This window comes from Microtus ochrogaster, linkage group LG1 (assembly GCF_000317375.1).
Source record: "Microtus ochrogaster isolate Prairie Vole_2 linkage group LG1, MicOch1.0, whole genome shotgun sequence".
NCBI classification, from domain to species: domain Eukaryota; kingdom Metazoa; phylum Chordata; class Mammalia; order Rodentia; family Cricetidae; genus Microtus; species Microtus ochrogaster.
The window spans coordinates 32,357,124-32,381,959 of record NC_022027.1 but is presented as its reverse complement, the minus strand read 5'-3'; the positions used below and the strand labels follow the sequence as shown (position 1 = coordinate 32,381,959).

The 24,836-nt window shown below is 42.3% G+C and overlaps 1 protein-coding gene across 1 annotated transcript in view; it reads right to left on the bottom strand.

Annotated features, from left to right (window-relative positions):
* Positions 1-3,815: 3,815 nt before the first annotated feature.
* Positions 3,816-24,836, bottom strand: part of Cep135 (centrosomal protein 135) — a 58,664-nt gene continuing 37,643 nt past the window's right edge. Inside the window, exons 16-26 of the mRNA XM_005359374.3 lie at positions 23,345-23,460; positions 23,117-23,271; positions 22,667-22,722; positions 21,791-21,959; positions 20,398-20,508; positions 19,721-19,906; positions 14,236-14,445; positions 13,191-13,393; positions 12,098-12,202; positions 8,996-9,133; positions 3,816-6,010 (exon numbers count right to left, since the gene is read on the bottom strand). Coding sequence (XP_005359431.1) covers positions 9,031-9,133; positions 12,098-12,202; positions 13,191-13,393; positions 14,236-14,445; positions 19,721-19,906; positions 20,398-20,508; positions 21,791-21,959; positions 22,667-22,722; positions 23,117-23,271; positions 23,345-23,460 — 1,414 coding nt within the window. The 3' untranslated portion in view covers positions 3,816-6,010; positions 8,996-9,030. The remainder of the gene's footprint in view (positions 6,011-8,995; positions 9,134-12,097; positions 12,203-13,190; positions 13,394-14,235; positions 14,446-19,720; positions 19,907-20,397; positions 20,509-21,790; positions 21,960-22,666; positions 22,723-23,116; positions 23,272-23,344; positions 23,461-24,836) is intronic.

Sequence of the window (24,836 nt, the reverse complement as noted above, 5' to 3'; positions counted from 1 at the left end):
GCCCGCCCCGCCCGGGGACCGCCGTGCCGCCCGCCGAGCAGCCCGCCGAGCTCGAATGGCGCGCTGCGGAAGGTTCCGCACCGACCCGAAACCAGGAGTTAGTCCAGGGCACCGTGCGGGAAGTACCATTAGCCTCTCCGCTGCGGGAACGGTCAGACCGGGGACTGAGGGCAAGGGTCGAGGTGCACCTTGCAAGGGGCAAGACGCCAAGATCAGTGACCACCCCATCGGGACGCCAAGTCAGGTCCAGGATACTTGCATGAACTAGTCACTAACTCGTGACCTAGACCTTTGAGGGGTTTCACCCCCCCACGGTGCTAATGGATCTGGGACTCCCGAGTCTTACAAGTGGAAAGATGTCCCTCCAGAGATAGAAAAGCTAAATTGCATTGTTGAGTTTCAGTGCATCTGAACACAGAGATATTGATCATCATTGTCCCTACTCATAATAAAATTGAATATTGACTTTGATACCTTAAGGAGAATCATCTTTTCCTGATGTGAGTTAATCGGAAACAGTAAGACTTAACTTCATATTGTTTGGCTATTTCAACGGAAGCCTTGGAAATCAGTTTCACCGTCCTTTTGTTGCTACGAATATAAAGACACCAAAATTAAGTTAGTCTTCTTATTAAATACCAAACAAAGCAAATTTCTTCTGTGACAAAAGATGCAGAGAGCCAACCTAACATGTGCTCCATAATGAATCAAAGGCCCCAGTGCCCAAAACAGGACCAATAATTTCCATGCTGGCAGCGAGCATGACTTAGAAGAAACAGATATTGGAGGTTCTAATTTGTGGCGACTTACTAAACTGTTTTTTTTTTTTTTTTGGATAATTTTTGTTGTTTTGGTTTTGGTGTTTTGAGACAGGGTTTCTTTCTCTGTGAAGCCCTGGGTGTCCTGGAACTCCATCTATAGACCAGACTGACCTCATACTCAGAGATCTGCCTGCCTCTACCTCCAGAATTCCAGAAATAAAGGCATGTGTCAGCACCACCCCACCTTTCTTAAAACCCCGATAATTTCTCTTTCTGCTTTTGTGTCACATGCATTCTATTTCTCCCTCTTTTCCCAACTCTGAGTCCCACCGTAGCTCAGACACACACACACACACACACACACACACACACACACACACACACACACAGAAATGTCGTTTTAAATGTAGATACAAAGAAAACATGCAATTCTTTGAGTCTCACTGTTTAATATGCTTTTTAAAAAAGATCGACCCAATCTTTTCACCTATGATGTCATCTTTGTTTATGGTCATTGTATATATACACCACACTTTCATTATTGGCTAATCTGCTGATGGACATCTAGGTTAGTTCCACATCCTGCCTATTGCCAGTCATGCAGCCATAAACGTGGATGTACATTCTGTGGCGAACTGACGAGGAGTCCTTCAGGTAAATGCCCAGGAGCACAGCTGGACCAGATGCTCTCTCATTTTAGTTTTTGAGAAGCTCCACACTGATGTCCATTGTAGCTGTACAAGCTAACATCCCACCAGCGGTGTGTAAGGAGTTGTCTCTTCCCCTTCTCCGCAGTATTGCCATGTTTTCTTGGCAGTTGTGCTAACTGGGGCAAGCTGGAGTCTCAAGGCAGTGCTAACTTCCTATTTCCTTGATGGCCAAGGATGCTGAGCAGTTTTCAAGTGTGTGTTGCTATTTATACTTCCTCTTTGGCGAACTACCTATTCAGTTCCCTAGCCTATTTATTGGTGGTTGATTTTGGTTTGGGGTGTTGAATATTTGTGGTTTGTTTACATATTTTCAGTTTCCTCTAATACCTCCAGATACCTTGGCCTGGTTGGCACTCATGGGGCCCACTCACCCATCTCTCTTCAAAGTAGGATAGGAATATCATCAAGTAATAAAAGCAGGACCGCAAAGCCACTGGCTCTGTATGTTAGTTCTGTGCTCGGCTGCTTTGCTCAAAGTGTTCTCAGAACTAGGTTCTCTGGAGTCTTCAGGGCTTCTAAGGATAGAATTATTTAGTTTGGAAGTAGGGATTTGACGTCACTTCCTATGTGTATCCTGTTTGTCTTGTTGACCTAGCTAAGGCTTCAAGCAGGACACCTTCCTGTTTATTCCCTCTATGTTTTCTTCTATATTTTTACAGACACTAACAGATTCTCCAAGCCTTTATTGTTTAACTCAGCTCCTTCTTGTAGTCTCACTGATTCCTAGGTTTGGTCTTTTGACTGTATCCCAGAGGTCTAAACATGTACTCATACTTGTATTTTTAATTTGCTACAATTTTCTTTTGTGTTGCTTTTACTTCTTCATTCGGATTTCTTTTGCTGAGAATAACAAGGTGCTGTGAAGAGACACCCTAATCACGGAGACTCTTAAAGGAAAATGCTGAATTGGGGTGGCTCAGTTTCAGAGGCTTGGTCTATTATCATCACGGTGGAAAGCATGTGGAATGTGGGCAGACATGGTGCTGGTACATCTTCACCAGAAGGCAACAGGAAGTGGTCTGTGTATCGCACTGAGCTTGAGCACAGGAGACCTGAGTCCATTCCCTCAGTGACACACTTCCTCCAACAAGGTTGTACCTACTCCAATAAAGCACCACCTCTGAATAGCGCCACCTCTGAATCCCTATGAGATTATGGGGGCCAATTACATCCAAACCACATCGTCTACACTGCTGAATCTCCCGCTTCCTCTTTTACCATCTTCTGACATTATATGGAGACTTTGTTCTCCAGCTTCTGCACTGAATTCATCTGCTTCTTCAGATCTCCTTTCAGCACACTGAGTATTTTTGCCAGTAAAGTAAGAACAAGTTGCAGCGGCTCAGCTCCAGACGGGAGGAAGGGAAGTAGAGCTGCTTCCAAAAGCAGGTTGGGCCCCACCACTATCACTGACTAGTCCAGGAAACTGAGGCTTCAGGAACAGGTTGATCAAGCCATGGACCTTTCTAAAATAGATCATATAGTAGGGCACAAGGCAAATCTTCATAGATACAGGAAATTAAAGTAAGTCCTTAAATTACAGCTGATTATAATGGAATAACACCACAAGTGAGCAGCAAGAGAAATGACGTGCACAAAGTCAACAAGGTAAGAGAAGAACATCCTGGAAGTAAATGGAAAGGAGAAAAGAACATGCCGAAATTCTATGGGCTACAGTGGAAAGTGCTGTCTACACAGGCTCTTGAAGGAGGATTGTCATCAGTGGTCTTACTCAACCAGGCATGATGTGCCCACAGATACAACAGGAGCGTGACTGTTATGGGGCTGACCAATCACTGTCGTCCATGCTTAGTCCTGCAAACCCGGTCAAGCGCAAGACTGTGCCCCATCGTGGAAATTCTCTTTATTTGTTGTCGAGTGTGTGTTCATGTGTAGGTTTTCCTTGAAGACCTTCAGGTAACTACAATGTGCAGATCCCAAAGACCCTGACATAAAAAGACTGATGCTAACTAGCGCCAGCGGGAGAGCAACAGCCATGGGCAGACTCTTCTAAATGCGGGAGAAGGTATGGGTGTGTGATAAATTGCAATGAGGTGAGAAGATGTCACAGAGTAAGGCAACTTCCCATAAAAAGTATTTAGTGAGGAGACTCTGTAATATAAACACACCTTAATGCATTTTTCTCACAGTGTACCTAATAGGAACTTATATTTTGAATTAACTGGAAATGAATGAGTTATTTTAAAAGGTGGCTGGTACCTAATTGAAGGATTTTCCCAAGCTCCATCATGATGAAGTCCGATTTGAGTAAATTCTACTTAATTTTAGAATTAAGAATATTACTAACACAAAATTATAAAACATATTGGAAAGAAAGAGAAGGCAAACTGATAGGTATGTTTATTGCTAAATCTATAGTCAGGTTCCATGATTTAAAATTATTTGAAACAAAAGTATAAATATCTATAAAAAACACGGTACTTTAAATTAAAATCATTTTTTCAAAACCTGTAGCATGATGGTTATAAAATAACAATTATGAGAATGACACATTTATAATTACAGAAAACATTAAAAATGAACACTAACGAAGTGTGTCTTGCTGCTGATTTGGGGGAAAGGGTGGGGACAAATTTTTTTTATGTGTATTTACTGAAAGATTTTCCACCGACACTGCACATGCCCCACCCTTTGGCATTTTGCTATAAAACATGAATTTACTCAAAGGAGACAGAATGGATAAAACCCCAAAGACGGTGGAGTGTAAGTTGTCCTGCACTCAAACACGAAGTAAACAATTGCCAGGGGCATGTCCTGAACGCCCAGGCACTAGCTACACAAGAACACTATCTGCCTCTTCTGACACGAACACAAAACCCACTTTAGTGACCCAAGAAGAAACAAACATGTTGTTCGTGGTTGATCTCTCACTGTCTATGCTGACTCTGACATTCTTTCTCGGTCATAATGAAATTGAGTTTGAAAAGGGTTTTCTTCACAGGTGCGCAGTTGAAACACGATTAGTATTTGTAGCTTACACTCTATTTTGGACTTCTGCTCTTTCCTTATCGTTTGCATAAACCTAAATTCTTTAAAATGACAACCTTGAAAGTGAATTTCTAAGGAGCTGTTTTCAGTTTATATGCCATAGGAATGGTGTTTACATACTATTCGTAAAGACTGGGTTACATTACACATGGTTACAGGCCACATATAGGTATTATCAGACACACATTGGACTTTTAGCAAAAATATTTTTCTACATTTACATTATATATGTTCATATTCTGAAAATTTAGACTAGTATGTTGAGGAATTTAGTTAAAAATGCCCCCAAATTTCCATTTTATTATTTAACAAAACTTTGAATATATTTTAACTTAATTCTAATAAAATATTGTACCATGTGAAGAGCCAAGATAATAAGGTCTGTCATAGATAAATGTATTTTTTCCACCATAGTTCTTCCAGATTGGAATAATTAATTACACATGGCAATAACTACTTTATCGAGAGTTCTGCCAGTGGGGTCACTAAGTACATAACAAAGTTATTTCTTTAAAAGGCTCGATGGAGGAAATGTCCTACAGACTAGGATTCTACATCCAGGGTAATGTTCTTCAAAGTTGATGGTAATATAAATGATTTTCAAGCAAGTAGCTGAACTTATTGATCTCCAGTAAATCTGAACCTTCAGAAATAACAAAAACATCTCAGGAAAAAGAGAAATGTTAGCAGTTAAATTTTTGGCTTTACAAAACATGATGGTTTGAATGAGAAATGTACCCCAGAGGCTGAGATACTTCAACACTTTGGGGAGGTTTAGGAGGAACAGACTTACCAGAGCAATTATGTTCCTGGGGGAAGGGCTTTTAGAGTACAGTTTCTCCCTACTTCCTGTTTGCTTTCTTCTTTGTGCTGTGGTAAAGATGTGATCACCCAGTTTCCTGTTCCTCCCGCTTTGCCTGACACTTCCCTGATGGACTCTATTCCTCTGGAACCGTAAGTTCAAATAAACTCTTTCTTTTATTAAAAAAATAGAGTTGTGCTATTAAGACTATATTTAAATATATTCCCCTGGATGACAGACAGCAAATGTGGACTGATGCTACCTAAGAGAAAAGCATCAAATGGACCATTCTCTTAGCTGAACATGCTACAGGCTATACACACAGGTATGAAAACCAAGCACATCCAAATAAGGGAAGAATATTTACATGCATATATTATGGCTCAATAAGAAACAGATTATTAAAGCATAATATGAGTATATTAAATTAATTCACAGTATAAATACATTTTAAGGAGTAATTTTAGTTGTGAATAATAAAAATACACATATCACATCAGTTAAGCACTATTATTAATACACATTTTGTTTTTCACATATATGAAAATATATATGTAGGGCTCTTCTAAACTAAACATTTTTACATAAATATCCACTGATTTAAATAAAGGTTGACAGAGGTAGAATCTGTGTCACTGTTCATGATTCGCAGGAACAAGTACTTCAAATATTTCATTACTCTTGTGCTCTTACAAAAATCCACGTGGGAACTCACTGAAAACCATTATCTGAAAGTGAATGAAGAGAAAAATGATAAAGTTACTCAACATATTAAAGAAAAACTTAATTCAATGGTGTTTCAAATTACAGTCTCTAATAAAAACTTGTTTCCCAAATCTCATCGTGTTTAGGGAGCACCAGTCTACGTGAAGACAAAAGCAATAAGAGCATGACTGGGGTTGCTGACGCAGGGTCCTTGGGTGCCTGGGTGACACTGGGACAAAAGAAGAAATGCACAGTTGTCTCTGCCCCACCCCACATACCAGGCACAGGAGGTACCTGAGCAGTAGTGATTCTGAGATGCTGATGAGGAGACCAATGGCCAAGGACTTTAGGGGAGGGGCTGCCCACCAGGCAGGTGATGCTGGGTAGAGGAGGAAGGCGAAGGGCCTAGTCGCCAGTGCTAGTGATGTTTCAGTGTGCTATGCCAGGTACTGAAGTCTCTGTAAAGGCCCAAGGGTACTAGGGTTGGAGACCGTCCAGAGAGTTGGACACTTGAAGTTGTACTTGGGAGGGAATGGAAGCCTTGCACTTTGTGTTTGTTTGGTCATTCATTGGTATCTTTTGTAGTAACTGGGTAATCAGAGCCCCTGGCAAATTCCATCAACCCTGGGAGGGAAACCTGTGGGACCCTAGGTTTAAGAGCAGGAAGGTCAGAAGCACATCCACCTGGGGCTTTACTTGGCACCTGGTGAGTGGAGGAGTCTTGCTGGCCGACCCTGACAATGGGATCTGGCACTGTCTCCAGGCAGAGCAGTTTAAAGGAATGAAATTATAGCACACCTAGTTGCTGTGTGATGGAGAATTAATTGTCAGAAGGGTTGTGTTGAGTGTGTGGCAGTAGGAAAAACGGGCTTTCCTATCTCCTATGGTGTTAATAAAAAGAAAGTAAGAGCAAAAATTGGGTTATATATTTTTACTCCTAGAGAGACACTAATCTGAGAAACAATTCCATGTGTAATTTGTCTCTGAGTGCTCACTGGAGAAATCCTTTAAAATTAGCTTTACTGACATTACCCAGAAATATCTACAAAAATGGATTACTGGCTAATAAACAAGTTGGATCATTGAGAATTGTCAGTTACTACAAAATTAAAAGTTGTGACTCTGCTAACAGCTGCAAAGGTTTTCTAACGCACGTAGACCAGGAGGGTTGGAACTCTGGAAATGGAAAGAGTGTGGTGAGGGTGTGGAGAGCCAGAGCCTAGAGCAGGGCTGAGGACCAACAGTGGAGCTATGTGGACCACTCTCTGCAGAGGGGGCTTGCTTGCTATGAAAGATGAAGGACTGCCTTCAGATCCCCAGATCACACACACACACACATGAGCCAGACCCTGAACAACCCCAGAGCTGGGGGGAATGCAAAAAAAAAAAAAAAAAAAAAAAAGACGGATTTTGGAGGCTCGCTGACCAGCCCAATCTAACTGAAATGGTGAGCTCCAGGTTCAGTGAGGATGCAAACACTCAAGGTGAAAGAGAAAAGTCAATGTTGTAAGAATGTAAACACTAAGGCAAAAAGGAGCAACCAGGCACCATGAGAGCAGAACCCTCAACACTGGCCTCAGGATGTGAAAGCACAGGGTGACCACTGCTTGTATGAGAACTTTGAGCCACTGAGGAAATGCTTACTATCTTCTACACACAGCACTTGTGTTAAAATAGGCAAAGAAATGCACACTTCAAAGAAACTGACTCTGCCATTTCTGTCAGTGAGTCTACATTCTTCAGTTGTTATCTGCCAAAGCCAGGGTCTGCCTCAGGCTATCTCCAGGAATTAGGACCAACCCTTCAACTCCGCCTCAGCCGAGGGTATCTAACAGCAGCTACCTGGGACCAGATCCTCACGTCCGTCTGTGGAAGCTTGGACGTTAGTGACCTCGGCAATTTCAGCCCTAAGTCTATACTCAGGGCGCTCTTCCTAGCAGCCACCAAATGCCTGTCAAGCCGAGTGTAAACTAATGGTGTAAGGGCACATCAGGGTACTCCACTGTGCAGCACAAATATCAGTGGCTGGATCTCACCAATGCACCACCGAGAATAAGAGTCCAGGCATGCACAAATGCACTGATAAAATCCGAAAACAAAAAAGAATCTAGGCTTTACCACTGAAGATGGCTGCTTTCAGAGCAGAGCTTGAGGCTGGAACCAAGTGAGGTAACAAGTTCTCTTTGTCCCAGTGAGCCTCCTACAGCACCTTTTCTTGATGGTCTGCTTGAGGCAGGGTCTCATGTAGCCTAGGTTGGCCCCAAACTCACTATGCAGCTGTAGATGACTTTGAACTCCTGACTTTCCTGTTTCCACCTCCTAAGAACTGGGAACACAGTTTTCTGAACTCATTCTGCGATCCGTTTCAAACTCTTACTGCTCTTTCTCTGGTCCCTACACTTCCTGTGTGGCTCAGACACAGCGGTGAGGCAGGGCCACCACAGAAAAGTCTTCACTCAACTCCTCTGTATCCATCTGCAGTCAAGACAGACTCGGGGCCCTTCTGAGTTAGAGTGGAGCCTACATCCGCATGTAACCTCACCTCCACAGACTTTGTGTGCCCCATCCTTCCTTTCAAACCTTTCTCCCACACTGTCCCCCTCAGCCCCCCATTCCTGCTGAATGGAGCGCACTGTGCCTCACCCGCTGTCTCGAAGCTCTTCCCACTTTCATCAGGTGTCATTTGTACACTGAATTTGGTGCTTGATTGTGTCACCCTGTGTCATCTCATACTTCCTAGCACTTCGCTGTGGCTTTGATTCCAACCCTACAACTCCTCTGAGGGGCTAAGAATGAACCCAAGGTTGCTGCATGCGACATTCCTAACCCTTCCCTTTTCAGCTGGGTACAAGTGACACACAGTGAAATGCATGGATCACATCCTCAGCTGCTGTGCTACCAACACATGAACATTTCCGTTACTCCAGGTAGTTCCCCTCTCTAAGCCATCTCTTTTCTCTGACAGGAACGACAATTCCAAATTTTTTACAACCACAGATTAGCTTTACCTGTCCTTAGAATCCGATCCATAGCTCTCTGATAACTATGCGTTTATATGCTCAGGAGACTGTATAGGAGATTTCAGAGTAGAACTCAGAGGTGACGTAGGAAGACCATGCCGGCGCATCTCCTGGATTGCTCGCTCTCTGTTGGTGAAGATCACAGAAGAGATTCTATGTAAGCACCATGCAAAACCAAAAAGTGGCTATTGGGGTTATTGGTCAATTAGGTAACATCTACCAATGTAGTTAGCATTTCTAACAGCTTCATTTTGGGTTAGTTTGTTTTGTCTTTGAAATGAAACCTTACTATGTTACCCAAGCTATCCTAGACCCAGGGGCTCAACTGATTCTCCCACCTTAGTCCCTCAAAGAAGCTGGGACTGCAAGTGGATAGGATGCCTAGCTTAGCCTTATATACTTTTACCAAATCTGCAGGATTTTTATTCATATGTATGGGCATTTGCCTGCCTGCGTTCATGTCCGTGCACAACGCACAAGCCTGGTGCCTGTGGAGATGAGAAAATGGCCGAGTCACTATGTAGGTACTGGGTCCTCTGGGCAAGCAGCCAGGGCTCTTAACTACTGGACCGTCCTTCCAGTCCCAATTTGTAGTTTATTTTTTCGCTAACATGTAAAATATTTCATTTAAAAGATTAGAAGAAATTGTTCAAAGCAAAATTATGCTACAGCCAAGTCATAACATTAGGACACCAACAAAATAATATATTAGAAACGATCACAATATATCTACTAAAAAAAGTAGGATATCAAGTATACATTCAGAAACATACAAATCCACACAAGCAGGCCAGGGTGGCACATGTCTGTAATGCCAGCACTTGGAAGGCAGAGGCCGAAGGAGAGAGACCTTGTCTCAAAAAACGAAACCAAAGCAAACAAAAACAAAAACCAATATACAACTACATGTTAAATGAAAGATATTAATAGTGATTCTGGAAGAGCTTACTTTTTTCTTTATGTTTTAAAATACATTTAAGAATTTATTTCTCAAGTGTTCTGTTGACAGGCAGCTTCCTTGCCTTTACGCCGTTTATGGCATCCAGCATAGTTGAGCACCTCAGTTTCACGCCTCGTCCTTTCCTGGCTCCCCTTCTGCCCGCACTGCCATGTCTTAGTTCTTTATCAGATGCTCTGCATCTGCCTGTTCTCACATCCGTGCTGGTCTCCAGGGCCTGGTTACCAGTCTTTAGTGATTCCAGCTGAGGGGGAATTCATCCCCTCAAAAGTAAATAAAATTCTACCCCTGCCCTTACAAACTTCTTATTGGCTTCTTGAGATAGTCTTTTGCTATGTAGAGGAGGCTGGCCTCAGGCTCACAATCCTCCTGCCTCTGCCTACTGAGTCCGAGGATTACAGGTGTACCCCGTCATGCCTGGCACATGCTATTTACATTCATTCTCGTGTGTGTGCATGTATCAACTTAAATCATTTAAATGTCTGTGTATGGAGCAACCACGTATCACTTGTATGTCACTAACTTGTCACTGAAGGCTCAGTATGGTGCTTCCATGTTGGACGCTTCCTTCCTTTTCTCCTTCTTTTCTTATCTCTCTTTGCATGCAACTCTAAGCCTTCTCTGTGCTCAAATCTCCCAAACGTCTGAGATAAAAGAGCCCACTTTCCCTGTCACATTCTTTCCTGGTGTCTGGAGTCTGCCAGTGCCCACTGTCTACTTTATGGCTCCACAGTCTCCGGCCTGGGCCTTTTCTTGAGCTACTCAGTACATCTTTCCTTCCCAGAGAGGTTCCTCAAACCCTTTCTTTCCTCAATATTACCCTGTCAGAGAAACTTATAGAAGGCTTTTTCCTCTCCAATTTCTCCCTCACTCCAAGAAATGTAAACAAACACACAGGACCCTGCTAGTGTACTGTGGCCTCTGAGGGATTAAGTGTTGAACAACCAGATTATTTTCCTACTTCTTCCCACCCACAAGAATCAGGTTCTGTCTTGAGGGTGGGGTGACAGGGCCCATGAAAATGTGCCACTTTATCTGACAGTAAAGAGTAGGGAGGAGATGTTTTCGAGGCCCAAGGATTCTCTGAGGCCATAGGGAGCATGACTGAGGTACCGAAAAGTGCAGCCACCACTAAAGAAGGAGACACTATTTATTACATACAGTCTAGCACTCTACCTTCCAAGTTCAAACAAATCACCACGGTTTTCACACCACCGTGGCAATCAAGCCTACTTCTATCTAAAGTAACAACTACTGACATCACAGCGGATCCCCTGTAGACTTAATACAACGTATCACTCAGGTTTGGATGCAAATGGGAAAGATAAAATTTTTAAAATGATCTAATAGGCAGTTTTAGCCGACTTGAGAACAAACCTCGGGTGTCTAAGAAAGCAACAGAAAAATGTAACTTGGCTGTTGACTTTCAAATTAGACTTTGATTATAATTCATTTCTTTTTGGACACAGGGTGGCTCTTAAGCTCATGATCCCTCTGCCTCAGCCTCCTGAATGCTGGGACACAGGTGCAAGCCACTACATCTGGTGTGGTTTCCCTGCTAAAGCAGGTCTCATATCTGTAATATTTAGGGACTCAATGTCTTAGCATGAAGTAAATAAACTGAACTACGAGCATGAAAATAATTAGGGAGCAGGGAATACGTTATAGAGGTTAAGGGCTTTGGACTGAATAGATATGTTTGTACTTAAACCATGGCTCTGTCACGTACAAGTGTGATCATATAGGCAGATACTGGGATAATCAGACACGTGTTGAGTGCCCAGCTCATAACTGCTAGCTGTACTTATGACACCATCATCATTATCTCATGATAATATGCTTCCAAATGCACTGTATCTGGGGGGCTCTTGCAGGGACCTGGGTTATGTTACCATCTAGAGTTGATTGTCACCCTGCAGAATGCTCCAAGAAGCATGTCTACAGCAGCGCTCTTTTCATTACTGCAGGGATTCTGTCTCTTACAGAATCTTTTACTTTATGAGAGAATTCACTAAGAAATTTATTTTATGTATTAATACTAAAGAAATTTGCTATTTACAAGTCACATTACTCTTTGAATAGGCTAGAAGATATGCAGGAATACTGTTTAATGTCAAAAAGAAATGTCTTACCGTTCATATCTCTCATTTGAAATCTGCCTTTTCAGAGCATCATAATCGGCCTGCAACTGTGTCACTTTAGCTCGAAGCATAGCAGTTTCTCGGCTCTGGGTAGTTCTTAAAGACAAATGCAAAGACCTCAGCAATGAGAAATCAATGACACGTCTTGTAGAATCAAGTGCAAATACAAATGGAGGTGGTGCTAAGAACAGACAAGGACCCTGGCTTTCCAACGTGGCCCTCTCGGATTCAGGGCTTCTTCTGCACTCTGCAGGTTTACTGCCAGCTACAGAGCTGGTAGCACGTGCTGCATGCGCAGCAGACATGGGAACTAGAAACAGGACGTGAAATACCTTCTGTGGTTCTTCCTTGCCTCTTGCCTCAGGAAGAACATTGTTTTCAACTCCCCAAGTCCCTGCAAAAGGCCCATTCTTCTCCGTGCTCTCTACCCCAGGCTTTTCTCTTCTAGGACCACATCATCTCCAGTCTCCTCAAGGGAGACAGGCACACTCGTGAAGACCAGACTAAGCCTTTCCCATCTCTCACCCTGACAAGCTTTCCCCCACCGACACCTTCGCTCACTCATCAAACTCAGGTTCTTCCTGAAGCTCACTCCTCCCCTCCCTCTCCCATGGCACCACCTTGGAGACAAGATGTACACATCTAGTCTCAAACTCGTCTCCTGAGCTATTCCTCTGGATGTCCGGAAATATCAGACAAGAAAGTCAGCTACAGTGATTTTGTATCACTTTCCCACAGTGGCCGCTGTACAAGAGGTGAAAAGGAACTTATGATCAACACTTCCCCACACAGGTTGCTCCAGGATGCTGTGTGATGCCTGTGTTCTGACAAATAAAGCTTGCTTGGAGCCAGAGGGCAGAGCTAGCCACTACCTGACCACAGAGGTTTGGACGACTGTAGAAAGAGGAGACAGGCAGTGGTAAGGCGGGCCTGAGAGAGGATCTTTTGGACATAGGTTTTGGGGAGGGGGGAAGAGACTGTGGCTGCCCCCCCCCCCCCCGTTTCTCTGATCTTCCAGTCTGATATCTGCTCCTGATTTTTACTGATAAGATTAGGTAGATTAGCCCTTCATCAGGACACTTACAGTTTGCTCTCAGAGAGGTTAAGCTTCTCCTTCAGCAGCTGGATTTCTGTGTCCTTCTCATGTGAGGTTAAATGGGAATGAAATTCTTTATCTCTGTTTGTAGCTAACAACGACTCCAGATTTTTAATTGTCTGTCTCTCACCTGTCAGTTGTTTTTTCAACAGTTCTGATTCGGATTTTACATTTTCTAATTCTGCTATTGCCTACAGGAAAAACAAAGATAAATTTAGTAAAAATTTAGGCTTAGTCTGAAAATTATTTATCTTTCAAAATAATAGTGATTGACAGCAATTGTTTCATTTTTGAGTACTGGTTGAAGACTTCAAAACGTTTCTTAAGTCATAAGAAGAGCCTAACAATTTTAAAGTTACCTTTGCTACTTTTACTAAGGGCTTATTCGGCTTTAAGGCATACTTCCCTTCCAGTGATGACCACCCCCAGCCACCAGTTAATGAGCTGCTCCAGTCTACGCAGTATGCGTGCTCTCTGACTACACATTCAAGCCAGTATTGTAACTTCTCACTGTGTGGCCTACAGATATACTTCTGTGAGAGCACACATCAGCTTGTTCAAAGTTATGCCTCAACTTGGGATGGGGAAGTCCAGGATTTAGTTAGTTAATAATTTAAACGCCTTGAGATTTTTTATCAATAAAAATTCTTAGAAAAAATGAACTGTTTGATCTTTCAATCAAATTTTACTTCTAAACAGAAAAAGAATATTTGTTCCTGATCTACAGTTAGAAAATGCCTAAATTTCTTAAGGACCATCTATTGAAAACCCAATTTTATCCTTTTAGCACTGGGACAAAACCCAGAGCATCATGCACGAAGGCGAGGACTCCACCACTGAACTACACCCCAGCTTATCCTTGTGCTTGACAGACAGACAGCCTTGGCAGAGAATCCATAGCCAAATCCAGTTATCGAAACCTTGCTGTCAAAATGAACTAACAGAGAACAACTCACGAAAAAGGAACATAAAGAAAAACCGTGCCTGAGGGCTCCACAAAGCAAGGTGCCCAACAATCTCTCCCAGCACCTACCCTCTCCAGCTCAAGGCTTTTGGAATTCAGCTGCTGGGTCATGAGGTCCTTGCCAGAATCGAGCTTAATGCAAAGTTCTCGGAGAGATGACAGGTCACTTAGCACTGTTGCTTTCTCGCTTTCAAGAAGTCGCAGCTCTTCTTCTAACCGAGACATGGCTTTGGCCATTGATGAGATCTGAGACTCGTAAGCGTGATGAGCATTGATGTGCTGAGGAAAGAAAGCAAAACATAAAAGTAATATAATCCAGTCACTTGAAGTGCAAGCCTGCAAAGACAGCCTCAGGAACCTGTGTAGCCGTAAACTTCCTTCAGAAAAACAAGTGCTAATTCTTGCGTATGCTAAAACATTCTCAGGAAGTATGTGCTATTTTAAGAAAGCCTAGTTATTCTCAAAAGGAACAGCATATAATTAATAATTATAATAACTAAATAACTCATGTATACATTTAGAAGATATAAAGATGAAAATTATGCTAAAATATGACTGTTTTAAAGAATTTTTTCTTCATAAATAGCCCTTGTTATAATAGCATTTTCTTATCAAATAGTAACATATTTTAAATAAATATATTTATATATAATTCCAATTCATTCTTTTAAATTCTAAGTTTTAAAACTAGGGTTTATTTTAATACTAACTACCTGAAATTTAGTCTCATTTCATTGGCCACTTTATAAGATTTTAGTAATTTTGGAATAATGAACAAAAATTGAAATACTGATAACCCACACTTTAAACTTTTTATCCTTTAATTTTATGCAATAATTATGAATTTATATAAGCTCCACTTTGGTGTTTCAGGAAAGCAGCCACTCTTAAAAAGCAAAATGATGTTAGCAGAGTTCACAGAAATCAACCAATTAAAAACCAATACTGTGCAATGAAGATTATTAGACATCAGAGCTACAGAAAGGTAACCATTTGACGTTTCCATATTAGTACACTGGGCAAACAGCAGTTCCCCAAACAAAGGAGACATAAGCACAGGAAGGTCCCATAAGCACAGGCAGGACATTTTCCTAGCATGCAGAACCCCAGAGGTCCAACCTCAGCACTAAAAAAAACAAACAAAATAACAAAACAAAACCCTCTAAGAACTCGTTTTTTTATATCACGTAAGAATATTAGCAATAATAAAGAATAAAGAATGAAGGAATATTCCTGAGAAACTCTTACAAGCAGAGAAGCATCTTCAGTAAAGAATATGTAGTCATCCTATAGTTTGGGGCCTGTTATTCCGGATTGCTGCAAACTGGGTGTGCTGGTTTGACTTGGTGGTCCCCCATAGGCTCATACAGTTAAACCTGGTCCCCAGTTGGTGGTGCTCTTGGTGAGCTATGAAAATTTTGGGACAATGAGGCTTGCTAGAGAAAGTAGGTCACTGGGGATGGGCGTTCAGAGGTCATGGTCTTGCCCACTCCCTGCTCATGTTTTCTGTGTGTGGCTGAAGGTGTGAACTCAGCTTCCTGCTCTGGCCTCCTGCTGCCATGCCTCCCTCCACCCGTTATGGATTTTCCTCTGCATCTGGAAACCAAAATAAACTTTCTTCCTTAAGTTCCTTTTGGTCATGGTATTTATCACAGCAGAGGAAAGTCACTAAAAACACTGAATACCATCCTTCCCCTTTGGATCTGGAGACTGCAAACCATTATTTGTTTTAAGAGACTTTTTTTAAAAAAAAAAAAAATAAACTTTATGTGTTATGGGTATTTTGCTTGCAACTCTGTACACCATGTGCATGCAGTGCCCACAGAGGCCAGGAGAGGGCTTCAGATCCCCTTGAAACTGGAGTTACCCACTGTTGTGAGTCAGGGGGCATCAAACCCAAGTTCTCTGAAAGGGTAGCCAGAGCTCTTAACTACTGAGCCATTTCTCTAGCCCTGCAAATCCAGATGCTAAGTTATCAGGACTAGCTCTTTCTAGAGACTCTGAAGCAGACGGCTGAGTGTCTCTCTCCTAACTCTCTTTGGTGTTTGCCTTGTAGATATCTCTGCCTCCTCCAATTTCACAGTGCTCTCCCATGTCCCAAATTTCCCTCATCTTAGAGAGACGTGGACGTCCACTGGATCATGCTCTACCTTAGCTAGCATCTTCTAATCTTAACCACATCTGCAAAGACACTACTTCAACAAGGTCACATTTGCAAGCACTTAGGCATTCAAAGTAATTTTTCAGCAATCACGGTTCCACCTATTCTGAAGCCCCAAGTATAGGTCCTTCTCAAGCATGAAACACCTGCATGGTATCTAAAATTCTTGAATTGACTAGGTTTAATATTTTGAATGTGTTTACTGTGGGGTGGAGGCGTGCGTGTGGAGATCAAAGAACACCTTGCAGCACTCAGTGGTGTCTTCCCATTATGTGGGATCTGGCTTTGTGGTAAGTCCCTTTACCCAGAGCACCAACTCGCTGGCCCTGCATCCACATAACAGCATAAGCTCTCATATCCTTAGGCATCATCTAGATGAGATACGAATATGACTCCGGTGCGCTTTGGGTAACATTTTCCTCTATCTGCCGAGCTCTAACCCTAGAAAACAGGTTCGAGTGTTGGACACTGCGCAGATGGCTCTTTCTACAGGAGAGGAGGAGGAATAGGGTGGCTAGCGCTTCTGTCAGTCAGCTTTCAACACTGCGAGAAATTCTGAAGAAGCATTTGGAAGGACAATTCTGTTTAGGCCTCAGTTTGAGAGATTTCAGCCCATGATCACTTGGCCACACCACTTCCGGGTTGCAGTGCGGCAGTAAGTGTATCATGACAGGAATGTGTGGCCAACGAGTCCACTCACCCCACTGCATCAAGAAAAGCAAAAGGGGGCTAAGGAAGGACTAAGGTCCCACCCTTGTACATCTAACTCCTTGTAAAGAGCTAACTCCTTGTGAGCCTCCAACCCCTTGCAGTAACATTACTGGCTGGTGACCAAGTCTTTAGCCCACAGGTCTTTAGGAGATGAGTGAGATGCAAACCATAACCCTAGTCCCAGGTAAGCTTGCAATCAAGCAGGGCAACTTCGATTTCAAGTCTTAAGAGTAATTATCTGTGATACTAATGCACTGTCCCCTGGGCCTCCCAGCATGGTCTCTTTCTTAATCCTCAGGGACACTGGCACTTCCTGTACCTGCAATCCTAGATTCCATGTCCTCTGGCTTCTGGTAGCAGTGAAGACCAGCCAGCCTCTGAGCTACCCTTGGGAGCACCACTGTGGCTTCTGAGACACCCTTAGAGTCATTCTCCCTTTCTTAAAGGTGAGTAGTCACCAGAAGACAAGAAACCAGTGTCCCATCTTCACCTAGGAAGATGCCAGGGGCCCAACAGCTTTTCTTTCCTTCGCTTCATGTCTGTCCCTTCTGATCATAGCTGGCAGTCTCTGCTGAGATGGCTGGCTGGACCCGTGGCTGCCATCCTGAGTTACCTAGTCACACTGCCAGGCTGCCTACAGGGTATTATGTGGATGGACATGCTGAAATACTTCTGAAGGCCATTAAGTTCTGGTTCCTTCTGCACCCTCTCTCATAATGAGGCTTCCTTCCCACACTGCGTGAGCATCTCAGTTAAATGTCAAAGTTCATCTCTTCCATGTTCTAATTCTGCCATGTTCTTTATAACAAGGTCACCCTTTTCCCAGTGTCCAGTAATATGTTCTTCAATTCTATTAGAAATATACCATATATAATAATACATGTATTCTGCACATAAAGAATATCTCCTCTTTTTAAAGTTTATTTATTTAGAGACAGTGTCTCCTGTAGCTCAAACTGGCCTAGAATCAACTAAATTAATGATGATCTTGAACTTCTTCCAGCCACCACACCTACCTTACATGTATGTGGGGCTCATAGTCAGGGCTTCATGCATGCTAGGCAGGCATTCTACCAATTGAACTAGTCCCCCAGGTCAATTTTCTCTTTATGAAGCCCATAGTATCGAAACTTCTAGAAATGATCTCTTCAAGACAATCTAGGCTTTTCTCAGCACATACTCAAAGCCTACCCAGTTTCTGTTACCCAATTACCCGATTCTAAGACTTCCATATTTCCAATGTCTGTTACCGCAGTGACTGTCTTCTTGATCCCAAATCTATATGAGTGTCTTGAGGCTGTAGCCTCAACTCTAGTGGCTTTAAACAGAAATGTCCTCTTCATAGTTCCAGGCGCTATAAATGCAAATGTCAAATGACAGTAAAGTTGGTTCCCTCTGGAGAGTCTGAAACAAAACCATCCCATGCCTGCATCCTTGGTTCTTGAAGTTGCCAGCTATGATCCCAGCAACAATCCCGCCCTGGTCTGTGCATGGTGGTTGTCCCCATGTCTTTGTCTAAAAAGCCATTGTTTTGTAAGGGTCTTAGACTTGGCCTCATTTACTTGATTATATATACAAAGACACTACTACAAAATAAGAGACTAAGGTTTAGGACCTAAATACAGATATATTTTGGAGGTTCTAACTCTGTGCACTACAGAGTTGTTACTTTCTTCTGAAAGATGTAAATAAGAAAATTATACTAAGAAAAAATGGGCATTATATTTACATCAAAGTAAGATTTCTTATTAATTTAACTGACTTCCAAAGTGTATTAATAAAATTTTTACTCAACTGTCATTATAATGAAAGCTTATTTATGTCTAAATGCTGGATCAGGGATACTGCTCTTCCTCCTGACCCATCTCTCATTTTATCACAGCAACCGGGCCAGTAATTAGCACACCATGTCAACAGTGACGGGGCTGTCAGGATCTAAAATGTGAAAATAACTTCACCAGAAGGTGAATGGCTAAGCCACATTTTAATGCCTATTATTCAGCTTCAGAAAAAGACAAAACATGATTCAAGGAAGATAAGTTCCGAGATGAAGTGAGCCTGGGAGGATGGAAGTATTCGCACAACAGGGTGGAGATTAGTGCAGTGTTACACTAATGCTGTAGGATCTCACACTTGAGAGGAGATGAAAGGCAAATCTCATGTCGCCCACTGTGGTAGTCTGAATGTAACTGGTACCCATACGATCATAGGGAGTGACACTATTAGGAGGTGTGGCCTTGTTGGAGGAAGTGTGTCACTGTGGGGGTGGTCTTTGAGGTGTCCTATGCTCAAGCTACACCCAGTAACAAAGTTCACTTCCTGCTGCCTATAAATCAAGATGTAGAACTCTCAGCTCCTTCTCCAGCACCATGTCTGCCCACATGTTGCCATGTTCCACCATGATGATAATGGACAATGCCTCTGAAAGTGTAAGAGCCTCAATTAAATGTTTTTTATGTAAGAGTTGCCGTGGTCACAGTGTCTCTTCACAGCAATAGAAACCCTACCTAAGAGAGCCACGTCTTTACTATAATGACAAAGGGCACTCAAGCAAGTTAGGAGTGTCAGTAGCAGAGGGTTAGCTTTGAGCTGGAGCTCAGCAGTGACCACAGCCTCACTGGTGCAGTGTCTCTGAGTGTGTCACTTACTGAGTGGTCTCATCACTAGACAGCGGCACCTTACCTCCTGGATTTCCTTCTCGAGGAGCTCCACTCGCTCTCGCAGGTGCCTTCTTTCTGTGTCGATGGACAGCAGCTCCAGGCGGACTGAGCTGCTCTCCCCTTCAGCTTGTTGGGCTTTGATCTCCCAGTCCTCAGCACGGTTGTGAAGCATCTGGAATCTGTCTAGCAAGTCTTTGTTTTCATTTTCCTGTTTAAGAACAATTATGTTAGCCGGGCAGTGGTGGCGCACGCCTGTAATCCCAGCACTCGGGAGGCAGAGGCAGGCGGATCTCTGTGAGTTCGAGGCCAGCCTGGTCTTACCAAGGGAGTTTCAGGACAGGCTCCAAAGCTACAGAGAAACCCTGTCTCGAAAAAACCAAAAAAAAAAAAAAAAAAAAGAACAATTATGTTATTTCTAAGTCAGTATTGTCAATAGGATATCTATATCACAGACACACAGACAAACACACACACACACACACACGACTGCTTGAATTTAGGAAACATCAGTATGTGTAGAGGTACTATACTAAGATCCATGGGGAAATATAAAGTCAGTAGGAAAGACCTCTACTCTCAAATGTCTAATATGTAATATCGAATCTCAAATGTCCAATACATAATACTGGAGGGAGAATTAAAGGCAAAGAGAGCTCTTAGAAAGCCAGTCTTAAATGCAAGCCAAACACTGTTATTCACCTTCGCAGCCATGAGGCTCTCCCATCGTGACACCTCTGTGATGTACTTATGAACTCTGCTCTTCATCTCTTCCTTCTCTTGTACTGCTGTTTCTAATTCTACTGAGATTTCCTGTGAGTTGGCCAAGCAGAAAGAGTCAATGTTAGCGCTAGTCACATCAAACATATTCTTTGTAATTGAAGAAACAAGGGGAAAACTTCTACTGTGTTATTTTCATGTATTTCTGTGACTGACCTTGGTGCGTGTGTGTGTGTGTGTGTGTGTGTGTGGTGTGTGCATTGGTGTACGGGTGAACAAACTCATGTGCACGGGTGGAGAGCAAAGGAGGATGCCAGGTTCCCTTCGTCACCACTCTTCCCATATCCTCCCGAGCAGGCCCTTCATTGGAAATGAAGTTCCCCATTTTAGCGAGGCTGGCCAACAAGCTCCTGAGATCTGATGTCTATGACCTCCAACTCTGGGGTGACTGGCAGCCATGCCAGGCTTTTATGTGAGTATAGGGGATTTGAACTCTGAACCTCTTACCTTCATTTCACAGCCAGCACTCTTAGTCACTAAGTCTTCTCCCCCTCCCTGACCTGGATTTTTCAGTAAACTTTTCCACAAAACTGCCATGACAGTCCTGATCATGTATTTGATTTTATATCATGGCCAGTTATAGTTAGTAGTTGACATTAAAAAGTTGACATATTTATAATATAATTGATACTGAATACTAAAAGTAATTTTCTAAACATAAAAGAAACCATGGGGAGGGGGGGGCTGGAGAGATGGCTCAGAGATTAAAAGTACTGGCTGCCCTTCCAGAGGTCCTGAGTTCAATTTCTAGCACCCACCTGGTGGCTCACAGCCATCTGTAATGAGATTGGATATCCTGTTCGGCCTATAGGAATATATGCAGGTAGAATACTGTATACATAATAAACACATCTTAAAAAAAGAAAGAAACCATTGGTCTTAAGAGCATAATGATGTAATAAACCATTATATAAAAAACTACCTTACAATATGTGCCATTAAAAATATTCTTTCATTTACTTACAGATATAGCTCTAAGACAACAGAAGTAAGTGCAAACAAAAACCTGTCACGGGTCCGTTGTAAAAAGAGAGAAGTTGCCCTAAGAGTGATGCTGCTGTCCCCACCCACTGCTATGACAATAACTTCTATCACAGAGAAGGCCATGCTACTCAGAAACAAAAACCAAATGCTATTAGGTCTGGGGACACGTTAACAAAATTGTACTTGCTAACTACCACTCAGACAGCCACTGTTCCCCTCAAGGACTTACACGGCTTCCATTCAATACCATTGCATTTTAGGAGAAAATATTTAGAAGTTTAATACTTAGCAAATATTAAGTTCCATGAAAAATCTCTTCCTGGTGTCATACCTGGTTTTCCCTTGCCATCGTGGCCAGGTCATCTTGTAACCTTCTGTTTTCCTTAAAAGAGATCTCCCTAGATTTCCCAACGTCCTCCAGCTCTGTGTGAGCTGCATCGAGCTGCCGTCGGAGGCTGTTTATCTCTCGGTCTCGATTAGCCAAGGTGTCCTTTAGCTGGCTGTCAAAACGTGGTGTGGCAGTAATAAAGCATTATGGCAAACTCTAGTTTACTTCAAATAAGACTAGAACATTCTCAATAAGTGCATGAGTACACAAGAGTACAGCTGCTGCCTCTGACACTCATTAAAAATACTCAGGAACTTTAGATTCCTATCAAATAGATGCAAATAAAGCCTCAAAATACATATTCTTATTTTACAAGTTAAGCAAACATAACATTTTCAACTGTTAGGAACAAAATATAAAACATTACATATTTAATTTTTATATTAAATTATATTATAATATGATGTTTATATTTCCATTATTATACAAGACATAAAGGTAGGTAAAATAAATATAATTAGTGACTTTTGGTTTTAGATGGCTTTAGACCAGACACAAAATGTAAGCTTTTGAGAGTGCTCAGGATAGGTTTAATTGAAGAACAAATGGGGAAACTGGCTATGAACACAATCCACGATGAGTTGGGCAGGACTTTCACAGATGACTACATAAGCACAAAGAGCAGGCAGATAAAAGCACAGGCAATAGGAAACAACAGAGGCAGAGAGCAACTCAGAGCAGGGGGCTGAGAAAGCAAGGGTGCCAGTGGCAAATCCAGGAACTTCACAGGAGACAGTCTCCTCTCGCCACTGCTAACTCAGTCAGACCTCACTCACTGAGAATTTCTCAAACATGGACCACCCTTCATTGACTACTTACTTCAAAGATGTTTCATACTCTGCGACTGTGACCTTCACCTGGGCAATAGCTTTCTCCTGAAGAAATTACAGAAACATATGGATTCTAAATCATTAACACACAATCATTCTTAGCTAAATTTGCATAACCTACTACATTTAGATAGTAAGTAGCTAACTATACAGTTCAGTTATATAAACCATACATAAACGCAAGCTCTAAGTAAAATAGTTCTATATCCATGCATATGTCACATCTTGGTATGGTTCTACCCATCTACAAACTGCAGCGGTTTCTTCAAAGTGTGCTTTAATGAGATAAAAATCACATTCTTGGAATTGATAAATCCTATCTTAAAGATTCCTATTACTAGGCTAGAAGGAAATTTAGACTTGTCAAAGACAGCGTGGGTCTCAGGAATTGCCCGTGGGCTCCCGCTGAGACGCCAGGGGACATGCGGCAGATACATACTTTGCTGGTGAGGCTCTCTTGCAGGCTGGCGATCTTCTCTGTCTTCTCATCCACAGTCTCCTGGAGAAAGTCCTTCTCTTTGTCAATCATGCCAATGGTCTTCTTCAAGGCGTGAGCTTCTTCGCTCTGGGATGTCATCTTACAGCTTAGTTTTTCTACACAGAAAGAGGAATGTTTGTTAGACAGAGGCAATTAAGCTTAGCAAAAGCAAAATTTCAGAAGGCTCACCTAGTTTTTCCTCCAGAACTTTAACTTCTTCTTGGGCGGATTCAAGTTCACCTCTTTTTATGGAAAGTCGGTGCTGACAGTCATCAAGTGACCGCTGCAGCTGTTCATTTACCATCCTAAAATGGTGGACAAAACAAACGGCATTCTTTATCTCTCACAAAAATAGCTTTGTTATGTGAATGGTCTTAAAATATTTTAATTTATTTAAGTTTCTTTTATTTCTTATTATAAAGCTCTTCCAGTATATCAATGGCATTCTATTATACAATATTATTCTTGCTGTCCACCATTCTTCTCCAAAATGGTAGCATCTTCTTAAAAATAATATGGTATAAAAATGAAATTAATTGTATATTCTCTTCTAGAAGTTTCTCGGCAGTTTTAATGTTCTCCTCAGTTTCCTAACATCAACCCCCTTTTCCTCAAAATGTATTTCCAATAGTGGAGGCAAAGAGAAAGTCCTTTCTTTATAACATGGCTGGACACTCCAGACTCTCCATAAGTCTTCAACATCCTGACCATGAAAGCTTACAATTTTGCTTCTTTTGATTCTGAGGGGCAGACGGCTGTAGGTATGTTGAGAAGGTAGGCATTTTTACAGTGAAATGGGATAAGACTAAAGGCTGGTTTCAGGGAACAGAGGAAGGAGTCGTGGGAGCCGAGGAGGTCTCTGGTGAAGACTGTCTCAAGACTCTATTACTAGTTGGAAGTACCAGTTCCTTCAGAAGGAGCATCTCGGTAGCTGTAACAGAAGTCTTGGTTCTCAGTCACAGGCTTCCAAATGCTTCTAATGGGAAAGCACTGACCCAGCCTGGACCATTCTCACCTCAGGTGGTTTGCTGCAAATAGCTTCCTTTTGGGTTTCCTCTGAGGACAAGATATTGAAGAAGATCCTAATGACAGCTTGAGTTAGAGGTGCCTAGTGAGGAAGAGGTCTGGTTCCCAAGACAATGAGTAAAATGGGACATCTCTATAGAAATAAACAAATTTTTGCTTTTCCATATGAAGTTTAGTACTGTTCTTTCGAGATCTGTGAAGAATTTTGCAGGGAGGTAGGTTTGGAAATTCAATGGCCTATTACATTAAACTATTGGTGAGCTTTCTTGGAGGCTCTCCTATGTGCCCAAGTGCCAGCCCATTATGAAGGCTGTGAGCAGCATCACATGGTACAGCAGGAAAGGAGAGCAGGAGGAAGCGGAAGTGCAGTGTGAAGAAGGAAAAGGAAAGCCAAGGCCGTCGACTGACCCACAGAAGACCAAGAACAGACCTACTGACTTCTCTAGCTTTTTGTCTTTCTGAATTATAGGTGAAATTCTTGAATTTGTTCTTTATTTCACCAACTCAGTTTTCTACAGTAGCCAATCTCTTTAACTCAATAATGCTCACTAACCTTCTTGGGTGACGTTATTCAGTCTTTTAAAACCAGCATCACTACTCTCCCTTCTGATTGCAGCTACTGCTTCATTACTGGGTTGCAGAGATAGGAATTCTG